This window comes from Syngnathus acus, chromosome 19 (genome assembly GCF_901709675.1).
Source record: "Syngnathus acus chromosome 19, fSynAcu1.2, whole genome shotgun sequence".
NCBI classification, from domain to species: Eukaryota; Metazoa; Chordata; class Actinopteri; order Syngnathiformes; family Syngnathidae; genus Syngnathus; species Syngnathus acus.
The window spans coordinates 2576532-2604227 of NC_051103.1; the positions used below are offsets into that span (position 1 = coordinate 2576532).

The 27696-nt window shown below is 45.9% G+C and overlaps 1 protein-coding gene across 4 annotated transcripts in view; it reads left to right on the forward strand.

The window, feature by feature from the left end:
- Positions 1-27696, forward strand: part of vti1a (vesicle transport through interaction with t-SNAREs 1A) — a 50595-nt gene that overhangs the window by 3480 nt on the left and 19419 nt on the right. For 2 of the 4 annotated variants that reach the window (XM_037278353.1, XM_037278355.1), the window contains exons 4-6: positions 7785-7862; positions 11390-11410; positions 14287-14371. In XM_037278353.1, coding sequence (XP_037134248.1) covers positions 7785-7862; positions 11390-11410; positions 14287-14371 — 184 coding nt within the window. The remainder of the gene's footprint in view (positions 1-7784; positions 7863-11389; positions 11411-14286; positions 14372-27696) is intronic. The other 2 variants (XM_037278354.1, XM_037278356.1) reach the window with 1 other exon arrangement.

The window sequence follows — 27696 nt, forward strand, 5'->3', positions numbered from 1 at the left end:
CCGTCGCAGTCGGCGCATCATTATACTCACCTTTTTTCCTCCTTTCTCTTGTTTAGCGTTTCAGTCACGGTCAAGTGGGATCTGCCACAGCGCCTTTTCATTTGGAAATAAAAAAGCGGCTCCAATGTCCGCCCGGGGAGTTAATTAATGCCTTTCCAAAGCCCAACCTTGAAACGCGCGGCTCTTTATTTGCCAGATCGACGGATGAGCCCAATAGAATGTTGGCGCCCATACAACTTTCTTTGTGCGCTCTTCTTTTTTTTGCGCTCTATCGGTTTCGTCGGCGACCTTCTCGAAATAACTTCCGCTTTCAAACGGGCCCGACGACACAACGATATGTGTGTTTAACGAATGCCCGCCCCCCTTCCCTCGCGCTTTGTGCGCAAATGTAATCAGTTCACTGCAAAGCGGGCGAACGTTCCTCGCAAAAAAACCCCCCCAAAAAAACGAGGTAAAGTGGCGCACTTTGTGTCATAACGCCGCTAATTGCTCCATAAGGGAGCTCATGAACAGCCTCCTTTTAAACGCTGCCTGGCATTTTGTAGCTTTTGGGAAGGCGTTTGTTTCTGCAGTGTGGATCACGCTCCTGGCACGAACTTTTGGAGCAAATGCGAAATCATTGTGAGCCTGCAAAAAGTTGCAACACTTCACTGATGTGCATTTTTGCCCCTTGGGAAAACTGAGATATTTATTTTATGTCCTGTTTTTTGTTTCTTGATGTTCCCAACAGCCGTGTTATTTAGTCCTCACATTTGTCAGCATGAAGATTCACGGGCTTTTTTTTTTTGTGTGTGTGTGCAATTAGCGGTCGGGGACGAGTCAAGGTTGTGGAGGCTTGACCGAAAAATGGAAAGTTTTGAATGTCATTTTTATTTTTCCATCTAATTTGAAAGCCGAGATGACGTCCCCGCACCGTTACACACTCGCATTGTTGTAATCCGCCATGAAGGCATCTTGCTGTTTTGACCTCGGACATGATGGACGGACACGAGTCGGCTGCTTTTAACGCCGCCGCCGCTGTCTCGCTTGTTTTAATTCCAAAGCAGATTGTCTCTTTTCATGCTTCCGGCGGCGCCATCAAAAAGTCGAAGCGCTCGCGGCTCGCCGGGCGAGATTTAAGATGTAAACAAACGGATCTTGTTGTCGGACACTTGCGTCCTTCGCCTCTTTGGCGGATTTGTGGCGTCGGGGCGCGTCTTGAACAAGTTTGCGGATAAGCCCCTTTTTCTCCACGACGCTTGCACTTTATTTTCCGGGATTTGATATTTAAATGTCGGCGGCGGGTCAAATCGGGCTCGGAGGACGTGGTCACACAAAGAACCGTGTTGACGCGGAGCACGTTTGGCATCCCAATTGATGTCCGTGCTAATAAGCATGTTTAATGATCGTAAGATGACTAAGCTTTCCTCAGATTGGGAAAGCGTCTTTCAAGGAAGCCCAAGGACGCAGAATAACTTGAAAATAGGAGCTTCCTCTTGGAAAAACCTTAAAATTTGATTCTTAAGTCAATGCGTCTGTTCTTTTAGCACATCATCGACTACGTGGTGTCTTCACGCGACACTCGTCTCGATGGCCCGCGGCCTTTTTGTTTGTTTGTTAGCCTGCAAAACGTTCTCCTCTCTCGCTTATCTCTTTCGCAGCCCCTCGAAAGTCGCACGCTCGCTGACAGCGATCGGTATAGCTTTCAGACACTCGTCTGGCTGTGCAAAAAAAAAAAAAGAAAGGAAAAAAAAAAAAGGCCCTCCCAGGGTCCCCGCGCTGTCCTCGGGGCTCGTGTGATTGAGTGACTTGCCGTGAGTGGGGAGGGGGGGTAGATAATAAGGGAGGGAAACATAAAGACGTAGGGCGATGATATGATAACACCCCCCCCCTCTCCGCCCGCCCAACTAGCGCATCGCTTTCTTCTTCGCCATCCTACCCCCGGCCCGGTGTCTGCAGCCCGTCCCGTGCAGCGCCGCAAACCACAAGTGACATGTGACACCCGCTCCCCAGTCATGTGCTGACAAGCGGATACTAGAATAGGTGACAATAGTTTTTTTTTTTTCTTTGCCAAGACTGGCTTAAGTAGGGGGGGGGGGTTCATGAAGTATTCATGAAATATATTATGAATCATTGGCTTCTCTCTCTTGCTCTGTTTTTTTTTTTTTTTTTTTTTTTGTCTTTTTGAATAACAGAAAGAGAGTTTGTGTAAAGAATTTTTTTTTTTACAATTAAATTGGCTCTCTGCATCTCATCCTAAGTGTGTCTAATGAGCAAACACCCTTTTGGAGTCTTTTTTTCTTTCCTGCCAAATTGCAATCTGCCAACGCCTTGACCGTTATTTTTTTATTTTGTAGCGGTTTCGTAGCACCATAATTTGACTTTTTCTTTTTTTTTCGTCCATCAAAACTGTCCTATTGTTGCAAATTCCAAGACAAGACCCCCCGGAAAGTGCTTCAGGAGCGTGCATGCTAGTAGGGCGCAAGGTGGGGGGGGCGCAGGGTCTTCTCATCAGCATGTGAATGTGTCCCGCCCGCCATGTGAAATAACAAAGTAACATCTCAATATGTCGCGATAATCATCCGGCTAATTCCCGACGTGCGCGCCGCCGTTGGATTCTTATGCTAATCAAGTCGGCCGTTGGTGAGCGACGGCGGTCACGTTACAAGAAAAGCCAAGATAGTCCTCGCACGGTCTATGTCCGCCACCGCGCACACGCACGGACCAACGTGTCCGCCTTTTGTGTCTCGCTTTTTTTATTTCCTCATAACAGTTTTCAATTTTAGATAAGAGCCAGAGAAGAGACATCAAACACAAAATGAATCAGAAATGGAGGTCAGAGGTCAGCCTCCTTCCAAAGTGCCAGATGTTCCAGAAACTCCATTCCACTGTCGTCTCCAGTGTATTTTATTTCATACTCGTACATTTTCAAAAACGTTGTCGTTTCTAGACAAAAATGTCCAAAGATGTGTATAATGCTATACCAGCACAATATAGATGAGCAAAAAATAAATAAAAGAATATTTTTGTGAAAAAATTAGTCGCACATACGACAAAAGTTTAGAGAATTATTTTTAATTTAATTAAATAACTTTTTTGAGCGAAACAAAAGTACAAAGCAAAGAATGCACATTTTTTAGGAAAACCATTTTCAAATCAAATATTAAGGATTGTAGAGGGAATTTTTTTTAATATATTTTGAAAACAAAAGTCATGTAGAAAAATAAAATACAGGACAAAAAAATCACCTTTTTTATAGACAGATTATCTATTGAGTCATATATTAAAGAAAATATCTAATTTTGCACTATTAATAAAAAGCAGACGCACGCACACCCAGAGCAGCTTGCGCGCCTTTTGTGTCTAGTTTTTTTTTTTTTTCTTCATGACAGTTTTCAATTTTAGATAAGAGCCTGAGAATAGACATCAAACAAGAAATGAATCACAAATGGAGGTCAGAAGTCAGCCTTCTTCCAAAGTGGAGGAACGGGTTAAAAGTGAAGGTATTTCTTTGCTTTTCGACAAAAAAAAGGAAGGGGGGGGTGAGGAGGAAATGTGTGTGTGTGTGTGTGTGTTGTGTGAACGCTGCGCAGGTAGCCACGGGCTAATGGGCCGCCGGTTGCCGGGCTTGCCAGGTAGCCGGCATCCCCGTCAGGAAAATCCCTCCTCCACTTTGCTGTAATCTCACCTTTCTCTCCGGTGCTGACCCGGGAAGGCCCGCTTTATTCCCCCAGTAGCCCCCCCGCCTCTCCCTCCCGACGGCTCTGCTCTATCGATTCCCTCCCGTGAACCGACGCTGTCTGCCTGGCTTCGGCACCGACAGCACCTCGCCCCCATTTCCCGGATCCTCCCGTCTCGCTCTCTCGCCTTTCCACGTCCGCGCGAGGAAACAAAACGGGGCGCCTTTGATTTTTCATTAGGCGCACCTCCATATTTTAATACGGGTTTAATGGAGAGCAAGTGATGCGGGAGAGCTCCTTCAATCAAAGCGCTCCTTCAATTTGCGTTGGGTCGGCACTCCTCCGCTTGTCGTCGTCGTCTTCGGGCCACTCGTTAAGGCCTCAAATGACTCGGCGGCTTGCTGCTATCACACGGTTGCAAGCTTGAAAGCCCCCCTACGGACCCCCTGGGGCGGGACGCTGTTTACTCTGATACATGTTGGTCACTTTAAGTGAAATGGAGGCCCGAAAGCAAACGCAAGTCACCTCACTCTTTGCACTTGATGATTTTTATTTTTGTGCGTGCGTGCGTGTGTGTGGGGAGGGGGGGCAGACTTTTGCATTTTCATGGCAGGCGCCAACCTGTGAGCTAATGAGAGGGGCCCCCATGCTGTCATCTGAGGCGCCCGGCTCCTCTTTTCTTCACCGTCGTCGCCTTTCTCTCCCGAGGAGGCTCTCTCGTGCTTCTTTTTGTTTCAATTTTATTTCCCGTGTACAGTAGCCCCTCGTCGGAGACGCAAATAAAACAAATGACCCCCCCCCCCCCCCCCCCCACCCCGTGCTTGCTTACATCTTGCTCGCTTTCCACTTTGGATAGTAGTGATAGATGATACACTCAATAAGAAAAGGATGAAAATAAAGTCTGATTTTCAAGGGAAAAAAATGTTTGGATAAAAAGTTATTTTGAATAAAATATTGTAAATTTTCACAAAGGCGGCACGGGGGGAAAAAAAAAGTCCCTTTGCTGACATTCCTGTTGGGAGGCGACGGAAGGTGCCACCTCGCAGCCAACGCGCTTAATTGCACTTCACGCCATGCCAGCAGCCACCAAACAGCGCTCGCAACTTCAGGGCCCCTCATTACACTCTGCCCCTGGCTATTTTTTTTTTTCTTCCATTTCTCTCTCCACGCCTTTTATTCCCCCCCATCTAATGAACTGTTTATATTTTTGTCGCTGGCTTTGCGGGCGCACGCCATTATTTGCAATTGTCCCGGTGTCACTCGTGGCTGCGGGCAAAAGGCACAAAGAACGGTTGGAGGGCAGTCGCACTTTGGAAATCATTAAAAATGCTCGGAATGCGCCGGGAGATTTCAACAATAATAACGATCGCACCCCGGAATGGAGATTATTCAAAAGCCGTTTGCATAGCTCGCATGAATTGTTGCTTTTGCTTCCGTTAGCTATGCCAGATGTTTTTTTGGACACGGCAGCAAACGGCAAGAAGATAATTTAAAAAAAAAAAAAAAAATTCCGATTCCACTCTGGGAAGAAAATTTTGATTCTCCAAAATGTTCCTCGTATCTTAAAATGGTTTTCCTAAAGATATTTTTGTTTTCTCAACAGACCTTTGTTTTCTCAACAGACCTCAGACTTCACTGACAGATCGCTTCTCTTCCAATAAATGATGGAAAAGCGCAAACATTTTTTTCTTGAAATAGAAATTCCGTGTTGCGATCGTGGAATAATGTACACGGAGGATTATGCAAAACAGATTAGCATATCTGATATGAATATTATGCCTGTATCTGTAATTATCTTTTGATGGCTGATGAAGAATGGTTTTTTTTTTTTTGCATAGCTCTCCTTGTCATCCCTTCATTTTTTTTTTTTTGACAGGACACCAACCCGTGCGCGGCGGCACTGTTTTGATGGCTCTTGTATCAAGTTAAAGACGTAGCTTTGTACTGTTCCTGGTGCGCGCTTCTGGGAATAAGATGCCAAAATTCTCACCTAAGATTAGAAAAGTGACAAAAGACAGAAAAGGTTTCAAAAAAAAAAAAAAAGCCTCCTCTCTTATAAGCGACCATTTTCTTTCGGAAGACAAAGCTCGAATAAGGAATTATTTACTGTGTAGCCATCTTGAGGAGGTATAAAAAGTCTACACACCCCAGTTTTGCCATTTAAACAAGTGCGTGTTGACTTTTTGTCTAATCATTTTGCAGATTTCCTCAACATTTGTCTGCTTCTTATCAAGCGTGTCAGCGTATTAAAGCGCAAATGGCGGCCCCCGAGTTGCTGTTTGACATGAAATGACAAGGTGCTAATCATTGGGGGACGCCTTGTTTTCCAGAGGGGGAATGCGAACGCGCCGGCGACGCTTTCATTGCGCTGACATTTTCCCGTCCTTTTGTAGCTTTTTGCCTTTGTCAGCCGTCGCATTCGCACCCAAGCAGCTATTTAGAAACATCTCGCGTCGCCGTTTGTTGTTTTTGAAGGCATCCGAAACAATGGCGTTCGCGACGCTTCCCCGTCTCAATTACGGCTGCAAGTCGGCGCTCCCCCTAAGTTGGGCCCGGGCTCTTTATGATGAAGCTCCATTTAAATGCAAGACGTGGGCGGGTTTTTATTTATTTATTTTTTTGCTTGCGTAATTCCCCTGCAAAATCAGGAGCGCTTTAGCGAGTTCACAAGGTTGATGCTGACTCTTGTCTTGATGTGTGAAATTGGAACGCAGTGTCCACTTAGTTTGCACTTCCACGGCACACCATCTTGGTCAGGTTAAAAAAGAATCAAACATCAATATTTAAAGTGTTATTTTCTGAGAAATTAAAGTTTTCCTTAAAAATGGTTGTCGCAAATATTCAAGATTGCTTATTTACGTCTGACTTTTTATCTTGAATTATTATCCCAAAATTCTCACAGAAAGAATTCCTCCAAAAAGATTTTTTTTCCCCTGAAATTAAAACTTTTTGTCTTGAAAATGTGAAAAAACAATCACCATTTATTAAATCTAAACATGACCTTATATCTATGTGGCGGCGAGACATTGGCGTCCTTGTGTAACTGCAGAACTACTGTCATGCTTTTTGTCAGATTTTTTTTTTCCCCCCAAAACAGCAGTACGGCAGCGACAGGTTCGTGCGGGCGGGCTGGGGAGGGGTTGGATGTTGGTGGTGCAAACGCGTCTGGGTAAACAGTTTTAGCGCGCGTGCTGTCGCCGCACGCTCAGTTTAGGAGAGCGCGCCGACACTGTTTTTCCACGGGCCGGGGCGTCTGTAAACAAGCGCTCTGTCGCCAGCCCACTCCTGCAGCCGCTTGTCAACTTGCTGTCTTTGTGTGTGTCTGCCCCCCCACACACACACTCACAGTTTTTGGACACGGCATTCCCTGTTGTTGTCGAGACTTTGTGTGCACGCGCGCAAGGCAACCCCACGCAAGCGGCTGATGAATTATTCCCTGTCTGAGACGCGGCATCGGCGTTCTTATGGAGGCCACCGGTGCAGCGGGATGACAGCGGTGACAGCCGAGCCTCCAGTACCCCCTCCCACCAAAAGATTTAGTGCTGACAAGTGCGACTTCCTCGTAATAGCGCCGCTCGCACACGCTCTCGCTGTCCCACTGACTCGTCTTGATTTGATTTTATTCATGCGGGCAGTACCCGCGCGGCACAAGAACCTGCACTAGAACAAGATACTGCTTCCCTGCCCCTCCCCTAACTGGGACCAATTTTGTGCAACAATTGATTCTTATTGAACCCACACGTCCCTCCTTATACCTTTTTTAAGGCCAGTATATTAAATAGACAAAGTAAAAAAAAAAACAATAATAGTGATTAAAAGAAGATGACAAAAGAAAGGTGCTGCTGTTTTGGTTAGCTAACCTGGCTTTCAACTTCAAAATCGGTGGCTACCCCATTACAAATGTTTGCGTTTTGCCGGTCCAGAAGTTGTTGTTGTTTTTTGTGGCCCATTTCCATTAGGGGGCCCTCGTGCTTAAGGAATGCCTGCTTGCTTTTGTCTTCTTTTTTTTTTCCTCAATGCACAAAACAACAGCACTAAAGCATATTTCTCCACTTGCTCTCTCCTTTTTGCCCCCCCTTCCCTCCTCCCCTGCTTCCCTTTTCTTTTTTTCCTTCCTCCCGGCAGAAAAGGTCACGCATCGCCTACAGTGACGAAGTGCGCAACGAGCTCCTGGGGGACGACGCCAGCTCCTCGGAGAGCCAGGTGAGGCGCTAATCAGCCCCGGCCCGAGCGGCCGCCGACCGGTGCGGGAGGCCGACTCCGGGGCTAGGGGGTTGGGAGGGGGGGGGGGGGTATTGGTCGCTTTCGGGGTGGGCTCCCCTCATCCTTGCCAGATCTGAGAACGACGCTGGCGTATTGTCACCAAGTCATGCGGAAGCAACACTGTTTAATGCAAAGCCGGGCCGACGCGGGGCATGGGACCGGCCAGATTGCCGGCACCCGCGCGCACAATGCAAAGTGGCGCTTCAATAGCAAAGCGCAGTCGCGGCGCAGCTGGGTATCGCCCCAGAATAGACCCGCAAACACAAAATGGTCATCATGTCGGCTTCTTTGCAAAACAAGCCGTGTCTTCTCAAAATAGTCCTAGAATCTAAATTCACGTTAAATTAATTTGTTAATTAATTTTGCAGTGTTTGTCACAAAATCAAATCGTTTTAAAGTGAAAAAATCGTGTAACTGACTTTGGAAGTTTGTAAAACTATCATAATAATGAGCCTGCATTGCATGGACTGTAAAATGCTTATTTTCCCCCTTGACCTAGTTTTGCATTTGAAATCTCGTACTACATTTATTATCAGCAAAAAAAAAAATTGAATTGGTTGAGTATTGCATTGCGGCTAAGAAAATGAGCACTGATGAAAAAAAAAAAGTTTAGAATTACATTAATAAGACCACATTGTATGTTGTAGTATATAATTTTTTTTGCATTTCAAATCTTGTTCCAAGTGAGTTTTTTAAAATGATAAAACAAAAAGCCTCACACACAATATGGTGCATTTTATAAAATAATATTATTGCCCTTAAATTTCTAACAATTTTGTGCATAAGTCAAATATATTCAATCACAGATTTTTTTGCAATTGTCTTCAAAGTGCAAAATATGTCTTATCGTCTTTTAAAAAGCAAAATAATTTTGACTCTTTGAAACATTGTGACCATTGAAAATGCAAAATTGCATTCGTCCAAAGCTAAATGACATTATATTTAAAAGTAAAATATGGCATGTTTTTTTTTTCTTCCTTAACATTCCCTCATTACCATTTCAATGATGATTCACCATCTTCCAAACATACGTGCGTGTGTGCGCGTGCTCCAAAACAGGCCGCGTAATTGAGATGCATATTTCTCCGACAAATTAGCGAGACACAAAAGTGACGCGCACACGTGGAAAAAAAGATCGGCTGTCACCGATGTCACCACGGAGACGCTGATGGCTGCCCGTCAACAAGAAAAAGTTTAAAAATAGCTTTTTATACAGCTTGGAAAAAAATTAACAGACAAATGCAAAATTATCATTTGTTTTACCCCCCCCCCCCCCCCATACGAATAATTGTGATTTCTAGCATTAATTTACAGAAAATGAAAGATGGTTAAAGTATTATAAAAGATTATTTTTGGTCTCTTGTTTTTTTTGCATATGACTCAAATTAAAGGCAATAAAAGGAACTAAATCAGAAAATGCCTAATTAATTGATAACATTTTGTTAGATTTGAATGAAATGCATTTTAAATTATTTAAAAAAAAAATATATTAAAATATATAATCCACACAATACATTTTTAAAAATGTACTAAACATTACATCCAACGCACAATTTTTAAAATTTCTCCATAATTCATACGCATTGTTACTATTATTTGAATGCATCTTTGAAAGGCCTCAAATGTTTTTTTTCTATGGAACACAACATCCTTCGTGTAAAATAAACTCAACAATTTTAATTTATGTTTGTAAATTAGTATTATTTGCGCTCTCAATAATCCTAAAAAATACACAATGCGAGTATATATTCCATCGTAAAACTTCTCCTTGGCCTGGTTTTGCATTGAACATAATTGTCAAGTATTCAGAGTATTTACCAAAAAAAAAAATTTGTCCAACCAGATGGGGAGAGAGAGGGGGGGGGGGGGCAAAGTGGAATCAATTTAATTGCCGGCCATTTGTTAAACAGGAGCCCGGACGCTATGGCAGAGGCCCTCGCCCCGTCGCCCTCGCCCCACGGCCCGTCATTACGGCTCACAAATGCGCCGCTTACAAGGCGAAAGGATTTCCAGCTTAAGGAAATAACGTCCCGGCGTCCCAACTTGCGATAATGGCTAAAGGACCGTTTAATAGAGTCGGACTTTTCTTCGTTATCTGTACGCCGGCAGAGACGGAATTGGCGCTATCACGTGTTAGGCACATTTTTCGCCCTCCCCGTCTTTTTCGGGTTTTTTTCCTCCCGCACGCACACATAAACGACACGCCGAATAGTTTCGATTTCAGTGGCAGCAGAAGGCTTGGCCACGAGAGATTGCGCCGGTTTCAGCCGGCACCGACCAGATTTTTCCCGAGCTACAAAGGAAGCGCATTACCACTTGTGTCGAATTCCGTATTGGGGTGAGGGGCGGTGGGGAAGGGGGGGAAAAAAATCTTTTGTTTGGAAAAAAAAAATGCTGATTATCATAACAGAAAAATTGCAGCAGTGCAATTTTGAATGCTGGCTGGCTAGTTGGTTGGCGCCAGAAAAACACAAGCCGAAGACGGCATAATTACGACATTCACGGCGTTCCACAATGCGAGCGGGTCGTCGGCCGCGCTAAAGACGTCGTCGGGCGAAGGAAAATCAAGCTTAAACAAAACAAAACAAAAAAAAAGCACCATCTCAAGCGGGCTTTTGTGCCAGTCCTCCCGTGAGGATTTGCAATCGGTCAGGCGGCACAAACAAGCCTAGAAGAAGTTTTGTTTGGCGGGCCATTGAGCGACGCTTGGATCCAATAAGCCCCCCCCCCCCCGCTCCCACCCCACCCCACAGCGCCTTCGTGTCGTTTTAAACTTTGCCCTTTTAAATCAGCCAACCTGCCGGTGCGGACGGAATGAAGCAGTATCTTGTTAGCAGTGACCCAAGACAAATATTTTCTTTTTACCCGTAAAAGCCCACGCATTCAGAAACAACTCACAAAAGTAGCTATTCCCCAAAATTGGGAAGAATGTTTTATTTGCGTGCAGCATAGCAGCTAAATGCTGATGCAGCATGTTTGCTTTAAACTAATTGACTCATTTCAGAACCGCGCCGGCTCGGTATTTAGGAGGCGATAGCAAATTTGGATGAACTCGAAAAAATGCCATTCTGAAGAATTCGCCAAAGTGACATTTGAGCGACACTAAAGTCCATGTTTTGACACTTTTTTTCCACCGTAATGTGGAGCGTTGCCTTTCTGTGACTCGGCGGCTAATGCTAGCTGATCCTGCTAGGCGGAGCTCTCCACTTTGGCGCCGTTGTTTTATGTGACAGCGCGACGACTTGATCTTTGTTTGTTCGGCAAAAAAAAAAAAAAAGTCAGCGCTCGGCTGCGTTTAGCGCGTTTGTCTGCTGATTTGCGAATGCTCGGCGTGCAAACAGAAACGTCGTCAAGGTTAATTTGGGCGCGCTGCCGCGTGATGGGTCCCTCTTCTTGCAACTGTTTCCTCTCACATCTTCTTTTTCACCCTCTCCGTTTCTTTTTCCCCGGCTCTCGTCATCATGCAGTTGATAAAGTTACGCGAAGAGGTAAGTGCTTCTCTGACTGTTTGCCATCAAATTTCCATTTGCCCTCCTCGAGCGCAGCTAGTATTGGGCGAGACTGGAGCGGTCGGCGACCAATCGCGGGTCACATTGAGATTAACGAGCACACTTTGGCGCCAATCTCAAGAAGCGTTGTCGTCCAAAGTCGAATCCACTCGTCCACCACGCGATACAATAAGTCGTTGACGTCGTTGTTTACTTTTGTCTTCTTTCCGTTCGGGCCCTTGCGACGGCGGCTTTTATTAGCAGGTGCAGCCACGCGGCGCCTTTAAACGTTCCAGCTGCTTTTCTCTCTCTCGCCGCCACGTTCCTTTTCAAAGCCATTCATAATTTACGAGCACCGACCCAGCAGGCCCGGATGCGCCGTTATCCCGTTTTTGGCTTCCCCTTTTATTTAGTTGTGGCAGAGTTTGCCTGCCTTTGCCTTCCTCTCACACTTGAGTTAATTTCCTCCCCGCCTCGGGGTCGGGAGACACCTCGTGTTTACCTCACCTGTCGACTCCCCTTTTCCGACGGATCCGTCGGCCTAATGGGCCCGGATCGGGTCCCCCTCATCGCCGTCGGCCTTCAAAGGCGGGAGCAGCTTATACGCACTTAAGCTCGGCTTTAAAGAAAGAGGGGGGGGAGAAAAAAGATACTTTTTTTCTTCAGCCTTCTCTCTTCGGCTGCAAAACATGTTTAAATATTTAGCAGCCATATTCACAGCTGTTTGACACTTGTAATTCCTCGTCTTACAAGTCCCAAACAAACGGCGCGGAAGATCACACAGTCAGTCGGAATCACAGCTGTCATCATTATTCACTTTGACTCACCCCCTCCTCCCCCGCCCCTTATTGAAATAATAAGGAAATCATCTGAACTTTGGAAAATGGCGATAGAAACCGCCCGTGTTTGATATTGGAGAAAAAAAAAAAAAACAACACACCAGGCAGAAGAGCGAAAATAGAGAGATATTTCTTTTGAGCTCCGGCTGCATTGTTGCGGAGCGTCCTCTTAATAACTTTCAACTGAGGAGCGCCTCACCGTGCGCACTTAGAAAAAAACAACAACAACAACAACATAATTTTCACGCCTCCTCAGACGAAATTGTCGGTGTCCGATGAAAAAAGGCTGAGGAGTCTGCGCTCCTTTTTATCGAGGTCATTTTTCGTATGGCAGCCGCAGGGGTCGGCCTTCGATTTGGACTTTGCAACGTCAGCTCAAATCTTCTCGTCACAGTCGATCATTTACGGTACTTTTCTGCCGCTATTAAATGATGAATCGACATATCTAAAGATCCCATACGTCAAATTTTGTATTAACACTTCTGGTAAAATTCAATATTGTAGAGTGGCAAGGACTTCTTATGGTCTTGCCTTAAGTGAGGTATTCTATTTTTTAAAGTATTCCCCCCCCCACCCCCGGGTAGGCTTGTGTCACTATTAGGCGTGTCATTATTGCATTCTTAGCGGCTGAACCCTCACCCTTTCGCCTCGGGTTCTTTTGCCGTCTAACTCGGGGCGCATTATTCTTAATGATCCCACACACACACACATGCACGGTAGTCTGCCACCACCGGCGCGCCGCCTCCCCCAACCGGGCCCAGAACGAAGGAAAAGAAGCGAGAGCGATTCAGGGGGAGAAGGCTTTGAAGTGGTTTCCCATCGCAGCGAGTCCGCCGGCCGTCTCTCCCCGAGACGTGTCACCTTTTGCCAAGAGGGAATAGAAAAATCACGTTTCCAATGGTAATGATAACATACTAATCACTTGGGCTTCTTTGAAGAAGCCGGGGGAGTGCGCCACTCTGTCACAGCCGCGCGCGGTCGAGGTGCGTCGGCTTCAACGCCGCCGCCGAGCCGAGCCGCCTCGGCTCTTCCGCGGGGGCTCATTATATAGCCCAAACGCGCCAGCCGCCAAAGCTCTGCCACCGCCTCCCACTTCCACGCCAAAAACAACTCACTTCTTGCCGCTTGCCCCCCACCACCACCACCCATCTCGAGCCTTGATTTAGCGACAAAAAAAAAGCAACTCCCGTATTTGGAAGGAATGCACGATGGCACCTTGATTTTCAAGTTGACTTCCTTTCCTGACCAAGCACACGTTGAACTTCAGCACCATCGTCGATACTTTAGTGTGAGAAAACGTGACAAGGAATTTCTTAGTGCAGCCTGGCACTTCTCGTTATGATCCCCCGCAATATCGATATCCCCCCCCCTGTATTTCTTAACGGCCAAACATATTACATCGAAAGTGAACGGTACGTGATATCGGCAATCGCTACTTTTTGGTGACAGCTCACGGAACAAAACTTTTTATCTTTGGTCCCTTCCCACGTAATAATACTTGACCGTAAGAGCTCTCCGAACGAGTCACTATTTTCTTCCTTTCCTCCATCCTGAGCCTGCCCCGGACGAGAAAGCCTCTCTGCTATTTGAAACGACATCCGTCAAGAAGATGGAAGCCAAGTTCTCTCCATCCGCTTCTTCTTATTGTCAAACTTTGAAAAGTGTGTCAACTCATTTTCAACCCGCCTCCCCCCCTCCTCGTGTTTTTCCATCTCCTCTGAGTGATTAGCCGCTACGTGTTTTGACAGCTCGACCCAATCTCAGCATTTTACCCCCCCCACTTTTCGCTCATGCGGTGGCCGTCAACTCCTTTTGGTTGTTTTTAGAGTGTCAAAAAATACGAGAGAGGCCATCAAACGGCGACCCTGTTCGTGTAAACACATCTGAAATTGTTGTTTTTGGACGAGGGCACGTTGTCATCCCGACATGCTTGCGTATTCCGTCACGTTTGTCATCAGCGAAGGTTATCGGCAAAAAGAAACGCGTCCCTCAATCAACGTTTGCGATTGTGCTCACGCGTGCTCCATTTTGTTGTAGAGAGCGCATCTGCTGGACAACACAGAGAAGCTGGAAAGGTCATCGCGGCGACTCGAGGCCGGCTACCAGATCGCCGTGGAAACCGGTACGTACGTCTTCTTGTTTGGGATGAGCGAGCGGCGGCGGCAAATTGGGAGGTGGGCGGAAATACGGGTTTGCGTGGGGGTCGGGCTGGTGTTTGGCGGAGAAGTATATATTGAAAAAAGAAAAAAAAACTGCTTCCTTGACGCCTGATGACATTTTCGGGTGCACATCAAAGGTGAGTGAGAAAGCGAGCGACACATGCGAAAGAGGAAAATTCATGCATACGCTACGCTGAGTGTCTTTCTCAGTGTGTGTGTGTGTGTGTGTGTTTTGGTGTTTTTTTTTTCCCTTTTCAAGGGTCTTACAAAAATAAACTAAATTCAGGTGGAAGAATTTCTAAATAAACATCTCCCTACAAAGTTATTAATAAGGTTGTTTTTATCCTTCTATAATTCTGTCACCTCATTTGGTTCTTAAATAGATTTAACCAGTTAGCGTACAGTTTTTTATTTCTTTTTTTTTTTTGTATCCCGTCTCACTTCCTCGCCGCGGCGTATTCCTCCGAGAGGTATCAAAGCCGACTTCTTCAAGTCTCGTTCGGCGGCTTCCGTTGTAGTTTTCCAGAAAGTTTGTCAATTTACACTATAAATGGCGCGCGTGCGACATTGACACCTTTAATAATTCAAGTCGAGGAAGGACCGCAGACTTTTGATGCTTTTTTTTTTCTATTCCCGGATTCATAAACACGAGCTGCCTGATGCTTAAAAATGCGCGTAAACCGCCGTCGTCATCCATGCTGAAAATTCTGCGAAAGCAAACCGAGCGGCTGGGATCTGTTTTCCCGTGGCGGGAGGGCATTAAATAGGAATAAGCTAGCTGCACAAGCGCTAGCCACTATTCCGAACTTTTTTACGGATGCATTTTCTGTAACCGCAAATGGTACGTGTGCATTCGGCTGCCAATCGTGTTCAAGAAAGTGCACGGGCGACTAAACGTTTGATCTCACCAGCCTGGCCACGCTGACCCTCTGTCATCGGCGGCCGACTCATCCAAGAAAAATCCCGCCGAGGTCCCGCACGCACGGACGGCGGGGGTCGATGCGTCGCCTCGTCGCGTTTAATCCGTGACCCCTGACTTTACTCGGCTGTCGATAGCGGCCCTCTGCTCGGTCGCACAGCCTGAAATGGCGTCGCCGGCTCGGGTCAAACACGCAGTGCGTCCCCCAACAAAGAAGAAGGAAGCGTCGGGAATAGCTGCACAGGGCACAAATGCTAAACATCAAGAATAAAAACGGCCTTGGGAAAAAAAACAACAATTGGCCTTAAAATCTGTGTTGTACTAAAAGAAAACACTGGCAGATTCTCTTCATAAACAAATTATAACCAATAAAATAGAAATACCAAGTACCAAGGTTAACCAGCTTACACATTTTCATTTCAGCAACGTTTCACTTCAAAGTATTTTGAAATATTCAAAAGACCGCCAAAAGTGGAACACAGACTTTTTTAAATTTCATATATATAGTATATACATATCATTGAAAGAAGAAAGAACCGGTGTTGAAATTCCCCTTTTTCTTTCTTTTCTTTTTCCTCCCCACCGGAGCGTCGTCTCTCGTAATGACCGCTAACAAAAAGCCGGGATGCGTGTGGGTCAGATTTAAAGGGAGGGGAAACGGGAGGGGGGTGCACTTGTTCTAAGAAAAGACAAATCTTCACAATGTGTCATCGTCACATTTTAACATTTTTTTTTTTTTACTATTCTCAGCGTCTCGAGTGTATTTAAAGAAAACAAAGGCTTGTCAAGAGCAGTGAGAGCCCTCAAAGGGATAGCGAGCGAGCGAGCGAGCGACTCTTTGGACACGCCGCGCTATTTATTTACCACACGCACGCGCGCACACACTGACGAGCTGGCTTTTCTGTTTGTCTCATAAATAAAGTCGAGAAATTCATTAGCAAAGAAAAAAAAAAGAAAGCTAAAAGACAAGTCGCGGCAACAAGCAGACTCAGTTAGCTTTGGCTCTAAAAATAATCCTTTTAAATAATCTGCGGAATTCAAAATACAACTCCTGTCATTAATCTAAATTAGAAAACACAAATAATAAATTGGCATTTGTCAAAACGTGCTTGCTTACTATTTTTAATTCATTTGTGAATATTTAAAAAATAAGTCTTTTCAATTGGGCCTCATGTGATATTTTTGTTGAATTGTGAGGAATGGAAATAAATTAAATCCCTTTTTAAATACGGCAATGATGATACGGCAAAAGTGATGAGGGAGACAAAGGCAGATCCGAAAATGGTGAGCGACAGGAATCAAAACAAGGCAACACAGCTTATTAGGGATTGATTTCACTCATGTTTCGATAAGCCGAGCGGTTTGGGCTTTGGGGCCTCTGAGGTCCCCCGAAAAAAAAAAAAAACGTGTCAGGTAGGGAGCACCGCGGGCCAGCTACTTTATTAGGATGGCAGATAAACTGATTGGAGCTTGTCAATCAAAGGTCCCAGCGATTCACAATCGGGCTTGTGAGTGGAGGCAGCCCACACTTTGGTTCTTTCTGGCCTCCTTTTCTGCTCACTCTCTCTTGATTTTTTTTTCCCCCGTTATAAATCATTGAAGCGAGCAACAAAGTGGCAGCGGCGGAGGCTAAGCTAAGCGAGCCCGCGCGAGGACGCTGTGATGATGTGACGATGCTATTAAAGGCCGCACCGGCTTGTTTTAAACCGCTTTGATTTGGGGCTGCGGCGCGATTAGACGAGCGGGGCGGGCGGGGTCCGATGAGTCGACGCCACACCGAATTGTTCGGCGGCAGCCAGAACTTAAAAAAAGACAAATAAATACGGCATTTCCACAATTTGTCGTTGTCTTCTGTAATGCGCAAGCCCCTTGTTATTATTTTGACTATATTAACAGTTTCAACACTAAAAATAATATCAAACACAATAGGTTTGCTAAACTTCCCCAAATAATTGATAGATCTGATAAAAAAAAAAAAAACAATAGTAAACTGGGGATCTGTAAAAATAAATTGCGAATAAGGAGGGCCTCATACCGACACTGGGGGTTAAAAATCTGCCACAAATTTTCCCCAAATAAAACAAAAAACTCAAAGTTTTTGTCACTGAAATTTGTGTTGTTTCCAAACATTGTAAAAAGGTGAATTGCCACTGGGGATTTTGGGCCAAGCTGGAGTGTGTTGATTCAGCTCTTGCCGTCCCGTTGAGGGCTCCGTATGCTCGCTGGCCTTTTGTGTACCCAAGGTCTTTTGTCCGGCGGCACCTTAGCTAGCTAGCGCAGTTGAAGCGTAAACAAGTTTTTTTTTTTTTTTTGCCTCTAAATCCCCACGGACCGGCTCCGTCCGAGATAATGGCGGTTTATTGCGGCCCTCGGCTTTTTCGTTGCCCTTTGCGCTCCCTTTCCGATCGCCGGCCGCCCCTTCCTCCTCAAACAGATTAAAATTAAGCCGTCAACATGTGAGGACGGAATTAACACGTTTAACCGCTCTCCTCGTCCCACATCCCATTTTCGCCTCGGCTGATCCCTGCCGCCGCCGAAAAAGAAGCGACGCGGCTGCAATTTTAATGACTGGCGACTGTTTTTTGAAGTCTACATGAAAAAAAGAAGCCCGCGCCGGCCGTTTGTGGCGGCGCTAGATACGGCGGGGGCCGAGGCTCAAGCTCGTGATTGGCGGGGGGACGAGCGCCGCGGGCGCCGACTCTGGGGCTCCTCGATAGCATCGGTGTCATTTTCCTCTACTCGATAAGACGCCTTGCTGACAAAGTCCGATTAGGTAGGGGGGGGCATTTTGTTGCTGGTGGGGGGAATAATTACAGCGTTGCCTTTTATCCGCCGATAAACAGCACAGCCGCCACTGGATTTTTTTTTTTTTTAAAAGAGCTGAAACATTTACATTCAGGAAATAGAGTTAACTAAATTTGAAGAAAAACACACTTGCCCCCCCTAACACCCCTCCTCCTCTTTCAAAACATTTTTTTTTCTGAGGCCTCCTTTCCTCCAAGCTGTGAAATATTTACGTCCCGGCTGTGGGCGCCACTAATCTAACAATTATCAAATGACGGCGTATTCCGTGTGAACGCACAATGCTACATTGTGGCGGCGTTGCGAAGGAATCATTTATTATGCGATACCGCAAGGAGTGTCCTTTTTTTGTTATTTTTTGTTTTAAACAGACGAATAAAAAGAGAACTCCTCGGAATATGCAAAGCACAATGTGGAATACAGAGAATAAACAGTCAATGTGCTCCGGAAATAAATCCGTATGAATTCTAATAAATGGCATGTGGCACAAAAGTTAAAAAAAAAAAAAAAACGCTCTTCTTTTTTTTTGACCCTCCTGTGACATCGTTTCTCAGGAAGAAAAAGATTTGACCTGGGTGTGTTTAATTATCTAAACTTGTAAAATGCAGGATGAAAAAAAAAAATACAAAAATAAATGCCAGTTGGATCAAAAGTACATTTCAAACACCTGCTCACTCAAACCTGTGTCTTGGAAATAAGCAGATATAGTTTGCTATTTATAGGTTACAGTGACTAAAAAGACCCCCCCCCACACACACACACACACACTTCTCAGTTGGCCTTGTTGCATGCTGAAGAAAAAGTGTAGCATTGACCTCCGGCTGACACGGAGAGAGCTGGAGGAGGGAGGGATGGAGGGTGGGTGGTGGGCTTGGGGTGGAGGGGGTGGTTGTTGGTCGTAGGAAAAAAGAAAGAGCCACACAGCAAGCAGAGAGCCGAGACAACAACTGTGAAGAGCGGCGCAGGGTTCAAGAAAAGCGCTTTCAGAAGGAAATGGAAGACAAAAGCGAGGACTCTGAGCCCCCCCACGGGCGCTTTAAAGGGCCGCTACATCTGAGGCGCCTGCCGCCGCAATATTTAAGACAAAAAAAAAAATAACGGCAAGGGAGAACCGTGCGAGAGAGAGAGAAAGAAATCACGTAAAAACGTAACACAGTGCGCCGCCGATTGTGAAATTTTGACATTTTTTGCAGAACAAACAAAAAATCCAAAACATTACCTGGAACTTGACCAAACATCAGCCTTCCTTGTGTGGTTTTATTCGTAGCGTGCAGGCGTGACCTCGACGTTATTTTCCATTCAATTCATTCCTCCAAGTCAATATGACATTTGTGAAACAAATGTTTTTTATTTTAGATTATCTGGGTCAAATGATTTTATTTTGTGAGCAGTTCCTCTGCGGGTTTTATTATATCCAATTTTACCCTTGACCCAAAATTGATCTGACTTTAATGACCACGGTCAACATTTTAGTTTTCTTTTTACTTGTATACATCAGAAAGGTAATCATTTTTACTATAAATATTTTATATCTCAATGATAGTGTTTCATCTTAAAAAAGAAATTACAGAAGACTTATAAATTTGAATAAAGTATTGATGTCACTTTGTCCCTAGTCCAAAAAAGTAAATAAGCAAACATGCAATTCACATTACATCGTGTAAATATAAAAATATTAAATTAATATGAATATTGTCTTTCTTTGATTAGTGCCCCTCTCCTAAAATAAATTACAAAAAATATTTTATAATGCGTGTTTTTTTCCATATAGCTCTTGCATTAGTATCAACCTTCTATATAGATGCTGCCAAATTCTAAATGCCAGTTACTGTCAATATTAAGACCAGTGTGCAGGATTCATAAATAAATAAGCAACTCCATGTAAACAAAAACATCCTTGTTTTGCAAGCAGCCATTTTGTTCTTTAGCCATCAATCTTTAGTGTTGTGTAAGCAGCGGATCGCCTCCTATTTCTCACATTTTCAGATGTAAAAAAAAAAAAAGATGCAGCAGCAGATGCTGCAGCATCTGTGAAGTTAAAAAGCCTCCAGGAAGTCCCGCTAAAGAAAACGCGTCTCCATCTTTGACGTGCGCCATTAGCTGCTTCTTCATCTCTGCGTCTTGTGAAGCGCAATTATCCCGCAAACACGGCCAGGCGCATTAGCCGTCTCCATCTGTCCTCTACGGGACCCCCAGGCCCCCCTCGTCCGTGTCAAAGGAGCGTCCTCCTTTAGCCGTCCCGGTGGCCATCAGACGGGCTGGCCGGCCCTTTAAGGCGCCCGGGCGACATGAAACGGAGCCCGGCCGGGATATCGGCTGCTTGGCCCATCTGCCTGGCAGTGGGTGGGGGGCGCCGACCTTAGAAGCGCTCGGCGGGTGCTACTCCAGCGCATCACGCGACTCTAGTCTACAAACAACGAGCAGAGTCGGCCTTTGTCACCACGTGGCCGGCCGTATATGAGTTTGCAAAAGAACGTCAAGCTTTTTGCTCCTCGAAAGCTTTCAGTGGCAAAAGTAACAAGAAGCTTTTTGTCACTGCGAAGACTGCTAACCTTAGGAGGCTGCCGCTCCAGCGCCTCACTCACGCAACTTTTACGAGACAAAAGTATTTGCCCACAATGCTAGCAAAACTGTTGTTGCCGCGGTAGGGCAAAAGGAGACAAAGCTTTTTTTCTTGGAGGTGGGCCTCAACCTTAGCGGTGCTCCACGCCTGAGTGTGTCACTCAGCTTGAGTCACACACACTTAGAAGATAAAATTGTTTGTCATCATCGAAGCAAACAGAAGAAAACTAGCGTTGCCTTGCCAGGTTTTTTTTTTTTGTCTTGGGAAAGGCGCTAACCTTTGGTGTGCTTCGCCGCCGCTGCTCGGGCGCGTCACACAAGAATGGCAGTCTCACTTTGAGAAGGCAAACTTGCCATATTAGGCACAATCACATTTGTCCAGGGGGGGCGGTAACTGCCACCCGAGCGCGTTGGGCGGCCAAGTCGCACAACAACAAAACGACAGTTGTTTACGTGCCTTCTGTGTTTGTCCAACGGAACAGAAGCAGAAGCTTTCAAGAATGCACTTTGAAAGCCAAGCACTATTTCTTCCTCTGCTGCATTCTTTTCTTTGGTAGACAGGCTGCGCCCTTGAGCTGCTGTAGAAAGCGCCGCCGTTTGCTCTCACCAGAAAATGCCGGAGGGGACCCACACACACACACACGAGCACACACACAATAATCGTTTGGTCGGCTGTGTGAGCCCAAGTTCCTAAAAAGAGAAGGCGAAAAGAAAGAAAGTAGTTCTTCATCCATCCGCTTGTGCTTTTGTACTAACGGTACGCTAATACATTAGCACCTGTGTCCTAGAATGATATGCTCATTCTGGATCAGGCAGGCAAAAAAAAAAGAAAATAGATCCTCCTGTGTCCTGCGCTCTAATCGCTGCGGTGTCAACTTTGAGTGTTGACTAGCAGGTAGAAAAGGCCGGCTAAGTGGCCGACATGGTCCCCGACGCTCACATCAGTCGGCGGCTCGCCGCGTGATACGCGCGGCGCGCTAATCCTGAATGGTTGATGCGCGCGGCGCTCGGGTAGCGGCGGGGCCGATCGGCTCGGTTCTTCCCCGAGCGCGACTCTGATCTCGGGTTAGGCGGGCATCAATGGAGGCCAACCGCCGCGTACTCGACGGCCGCCTGCCTTTTTAAGTGTACTTGTGAAGGACTGGCTAAGGTGGCCTAAGGGACCCCTCGCTCGGTCTGGACCTGCGCGCACTTTGATGCCAACGTGCGTGTCTTAATGGCAACACACCAAATTGATGGAGACTTTGGAATGTTGCTTCTTCAAACTCGTGTTTTTTTTTTGTCGCCTGCTCTAATTCATTGCTGGGAAACCCACAGACAGTGAATCGTCATCATCCAATGAAGAGCATGCATTTCTAAAAACGTCTTCACGCGTTACCTTGAACTTTTCTTTAAGGGGGTGTGGCCTAGCGAATAATGTCCGACAGCTCCGACTTCCGCTCCAGGTAGTTTACCACATAGTGTCAAGTCTCCACTGCTTAAACCCGTCATATTGATTTGGTCTCAAGTCTTGGTCTTGCCTTCAGATCCTCAAAGTCTTGGTCTTGACTTGCTCTGAACTCCTAGTCTTGGTCTTGATTTGATCTGGTCTCCTTAAAATCTTGATCATTTACTTGGCCTCAAATCCTCAAAGTCTTGACTTGGTCTGCATTTCTTAGTGTTGGTCTTCATTTGGTCTGGTCTCTTTAGGATCTTCTGAGCTTGAGTCACTGAGTCCGTTTCTTAATGGAAGGTTTATTCGAGCGTCTGCTCTAATTAGTGTTTAAATCCACCTATTTTCCATAAACATCAAAATCCTGACCAAGAAAATGCACCTTGTCCGTTTTGGACACGTATGGCCAGGGGGATCCAACAGTGGCCGACAATCAAAGAGAAATTATGCAAACGTCCTCACCGGGCTCCAAACTGCACACGTTATCCGGCGTGGACGTTTCTGCGATCCGTGGCGTTGCTTGCCAATTTTCCTCTCACTTCCTGCGCTTGAAGTTGCGTGTTGTGCAGGTTTTAATGAGCTCTTTCGACATTTAGGCCTTAACCAGCAGCTCTGTGCACAATTCTTATTAAAGGAATTCATGCAAATGCAGAGCAAAGGCAAATGCCTTGACACACACACTCACACACACTTGCTTGCGGTCACACAGAAGACATGATGCTGATTAAAATCTGGTATTTTATTATTTTTTTTCCCCCGACAATGACATTCACGGCTTCTGCTACATTGTAGATATTGAGTCATTGTTTTGATGGCTTTTTGGGGTCGTTATGGTCCCTATGTCGCTTTTCCTAATCTGGATGATCTTGCAAGGTCCCCCCATGATAAACGAGGGTTCGCTGTCGTCCTCTGTGACAGGTTCAGCCTTTTCTCCGGCGGAGCCTTCGCTCCCAATTTCGACTGACTGCGGCGACCGCGAGTGAGGGCAAACGACTCTGGCAACCTACCTTCAGTTAACTTAACAAGTCTCCATACGTCAGCTCCGTCTTTGATCTAATTGATTTGACTGGTTTGAACATATTCTTGCACAGAGAGAAGTTGTGATTTTTTTTTTTTTTCGCGGTAGTTCTGCCAAGATGATCATCAGAGAGACGCAGGTCATTAGTCATTCGTGGTGTTGAATGTCCATCAATGAGATGTATTTCGGGTGGGCGTGTGGCGACTGTCACATTTGTTCCAATTCATGAATCGAATCATTCCAGAATATTGGTCTTGACTCGGTCTGGACACTTCAAAAGCTTCGCTTGTCTGGATGACTCTAAATCGTGTTTTTGACTTTGTCCTGTTTTGGTTTTGACTCTTTTTGAACTTGAGCTCATTTTGAGTGCCTTAAAATCTTGAACCCTGCTCAGTCTTGACTTGGTCTCATCTCCGGATCATTCAAAGTATTTGTCTTGACATGATCCCTTCTGGACCTCTTTAATTCTGTACTTCTTCATCTGTAGGTCTCAAAAACTTGATCCTGACTTGATCTTGATCTGATTCCTCATTATTTTCTTTCAATGAATCAATTCACATAATCTTTTCTGTCAGTTTTGAGTATTTGCACGGGTCTTAGGGTTTTGTGGTCTGAAGTGGCGTGATGCAACAAGGGCGTGCGTCTTGAGCCACCTGGATTATTTGGGCCAAACACGAGGAACCCGTGTCTGTCCGGGCCCCTCTTCTATCCACCGCAGGGCCTCGGAGCCATGAACAGAAGGTGCCTCCTCATAACTCGCACCTGAGCTCCTCCCAGCTTGGGACTGAGCCCTTCTACATCCCCACTGCCTCTCTCACTATCCTCTGCATCTTCTCTCTCTGGCTGTGGCCTGGCCTACTTTTACCTCTCGCATTCCGGACCTTTTTGATGTTGACTTTGTTGGCCCCGACCTCAAACCATGTGTACAGAACTCTCCAAAACAGCTCCTCCCCCCCCCTTTGCTCACTTTGGCGTGTTTATGACGATACATTTCACACGCGGGATTGCCGATCGTCTACAAAGTGAGCATTAGCTGTGCTCATTATCAAAAGCCGATTGAAAGTCACCTTTCTTTTTCAACGTTGCTGTTGTGGTGGTGGATGCCTTTCCCCGACTCAGATCTTGTTGCCGTCTTTTTTGTGTTGTTTTAACAGCAGGAAGGTTGCTTGTGATTCATTGATTTGATAGATTTATTTGTGATGACTCTTTTTGGGATCCAAATCAACCAGCCGTAGTATCAAAATTGCTCCCTCATTGAACTTCCCACCACACCAAAGTTTGAGCTAAACTCCAGCTCTTCTATTATTGCTAAGGCAAGTCACGGCTGACATACTGACGTGTGTCTGTGACACTAATAAGGTGCTCGTCTATTCTCCGCGACGTCTGAGGTGGTAATTAGCGGCCGGCTTTGAGTCGGGCCAGCCGAGGGTGATTGGGGGGTGGGGACTGCGACCGCCTGTTCCCCAGCCCTGATGGAGGTTATATTTTCCGCGACAACTGGACCAGAGTAATCAAAATGTGTTAATAATCCCTTCAAAGGAGACTCGGTGGCTTTGAGAAGCCTCAGTGAACGTCAATCCCCTCCCAAGTTTCTGGCACCCCCTCACCCTGGCGCACCCTCTGTCACTCTATTCTCATTTGTTTTGGTTTTTTTCCGATCACCTCCCTCTTGATCTTATCAGCCAAGCCGTTTTTTTTTTTTTTAAAACGACTTTGCTTGCATCGCTTTCTTCAGAAGTCATAGTTTTTGTCAGGCGAGCAATGTCCAGACTCCCGTTTTTGCACCTAATCCAGGGCTGGGCAAAGTGTGATAGCTCCACATGATAAGATGTCCAGTAGTGTTTCGCTGATTTTCCAGAGGACCAATCAGTTCATTTAAATATAAGGCATTTTCAAAAAGTTTTTGTTCCAGGTCAGACCAGATGGGGTCTGTCCAAATCTTGCCCTTAAAAGATTGAGCGTATTAATCGATAGACCATTGATCTACGGTCAGGGGAGTAATATCGGTTTAAAAAAAGTTTAGGTTGGGTGCATATTGATCAGAGGAAGGCTAGGCAGCTTGGAGGATATTGATTGGGCGCAATTTGGATTTAGGGTGTTGCATATGCTTGAATGTACAAGCACCTGATGCAAAACAAAATACAAGTAGCCATTACCCTGGGATTCATTAGTCCAAAAGCAGATTGCAAATACTACTGCTGGGGAGGGAACATGGTTGAGCTCAAGGGCCAAATGAGCTTTTTACAACTAATAGATGAGGCCCTGAAACACAAACTGAACCTGGATCAATGGAGGCTTTGGGGAAGGCCAAGTCTTAAGTCTTCACCTGGCCTGGATTCATCTAAGTCATGGTCATGCCTTGGTTTGGAATACTCCAAAGTCTCAGATCAAAGTCCGGGTCTTGTCTCCTCAAACTGTGGATTTTACTCAATCTTTAGTTCTTGGTCCTGACTTCATCTCAATGGCTTGAATTGTTGGTCTTGCAATCCTCAGCGGTCTTGACAGGGTCAACCACAGTATAGGTCAAGACTTGGTCTGGATTCCTCCAAACGTCAGTCCATGTGGTCTTGACGGCTACTACTTGCCAGTCTCCATTTTAATTTAAATGTCAACGACATGTCTCATTATGTAGTCCAGTCGGTGGGCTATGTGTCAGTATCAGTTTGAGACTTTTAAAAAATGCATGGGGGTCCGGGGGTGAGGTCAGTTTAGTCCCCACGTCTCCGGAGAGGCCGATGTCTGGTACGAGAAGGGGCTGCGCTTAATAGTCATACTCGAGCCGCAGCATCAAAAAGCGATAACTCCACCGATCTTGGACCTGTGGCAGTGATTAGAATTCCTTCAAGGTCTGCCAGTTTTGCTAGGCAACGTTAGCTCACGTTAGCAACTCATCCTCTAATCGGTGACGGTTCGTTGTACATATTTATCTGACATACCAAGAATACTGGCAACATATCAGAGAGAGCGAATGAGAGCAAAATTGTCTCGCAGTAGCGCTGCAGCTGTCCACGCCGTATTCCGTTGGCAGGTGAATTTCTCTGTATACATTTGTATATCCACGGGATAACCAGCGTGGCTGCGAGCGCTCAAGAACTCATTGACTTTCTAATGATTCGCGGTCAGGCCCCCGGCCTATGCTCGTACCAGGGACTTGGCCCGAGCCGCCGCTGCGAGCTCCCCCCGGCCGCTCTCGCGCAGCGCTATCGACGCGGCCCCGCCCCCTCCTCCTCTCTTTGGCCTTCCGGCGTTCATGTCAAAGCCCATTAAGCGCCCGGTTCCGCGACTACAAGAGCCGGGATTTGGTTTTTTTTGCCCGGGTTTGTCTTTCTTGGCTCTCATGTCTTTCGCCTCCATCTTCTCTTCCACCTCCTCCTCATACCAAGGCAAGCGTGGAGAAAAAAAAAAAGGAGTGACCTTTGACAGGGCTTGTTCCACTTGCGCTATATGTACAGTTACGTATCGATCCGCGACTGCCGTTAGAAACTATAGCCAACAGACTCGGGAAGTTGACGCCGCTTTAAAGTCCTACGCAGTTTTTTTTTTTTTTTTTTTTCCTCTTCCAACCGGGGAAAGTTTTTCAGATGCATATTGACCTCTGAAAGTCCCGTAAGCCACGAGTTGAGAAATAACATCCATATGTAATCTTTTATTATGTTAATTTCCCAATCTTATGAGGTTTTTTTTCCTCGTGTTTTGAAGGAATAAAATCTTTCCAAGAGTCTGCAAAGAAATGGTGCGGTGGTCCCAATCTGGCCCCCGGGCCTCGAGTTTGACCCCTGTGTCACGGGTCACGGCGGTAATTACCCGGGTTTTTGCAGCATGTGAAAAAGCGGAACACAAGTTTTCTTAGCCAGCTCCTTTTTTTTTTTTTTTTTTTTCCTTTTCTGTGACAATTTCCCAAGAGAGAGAAAAGTGCCTGTCAACAACTTTGTCCAAACTACCCAAAACATCACAGCTCATCAATCCATCTTGTTGTGTGCATTCCTTATTTATTTATGGAACGTTCTTTTTTTTCATTTGAATGCTATGACAGTGATGGAGGAAAAACAACAAAATGACAACCACACCAAAAGCACCTGAGGGCATGTGCCAACACATCCCATCAGTGTCATGCAGCCTTGATCCGCACGCCCCCCCCAAACCTCCTCCCCCACCCCTGCCAGGATCTCTGCAGGTAGCCTCCTTGTATTGCCCGCCACCACGCCCAATTAAACGTACTTAATCAGCTTTCTCGCCCAACTGATTGTTTTGAATTACGATCCGATGACGGAGCATCGCCGAAATTGCGTGCATACAGTAAAGCGGCTGGTTTATTTTGAGGAACCCCCCTCGGGCTTTGGAGATGGTAGCGGCGGCATCACAGGCCCGTAAGATGGATGTCGCCCGCTTGTGATCTCCACTTGTCAGACACGCCACAAATCCAAAAAAGGCACGCACATGCACGGGCGGGCAAAGTCATCTTGCATTGACGCCAGGCTGCTCACCATCCGCCATTGACGTGAGAGTGCTAACACGCTATTGATGGATTAATTGAACAGTTACATTGGCTTTGTGC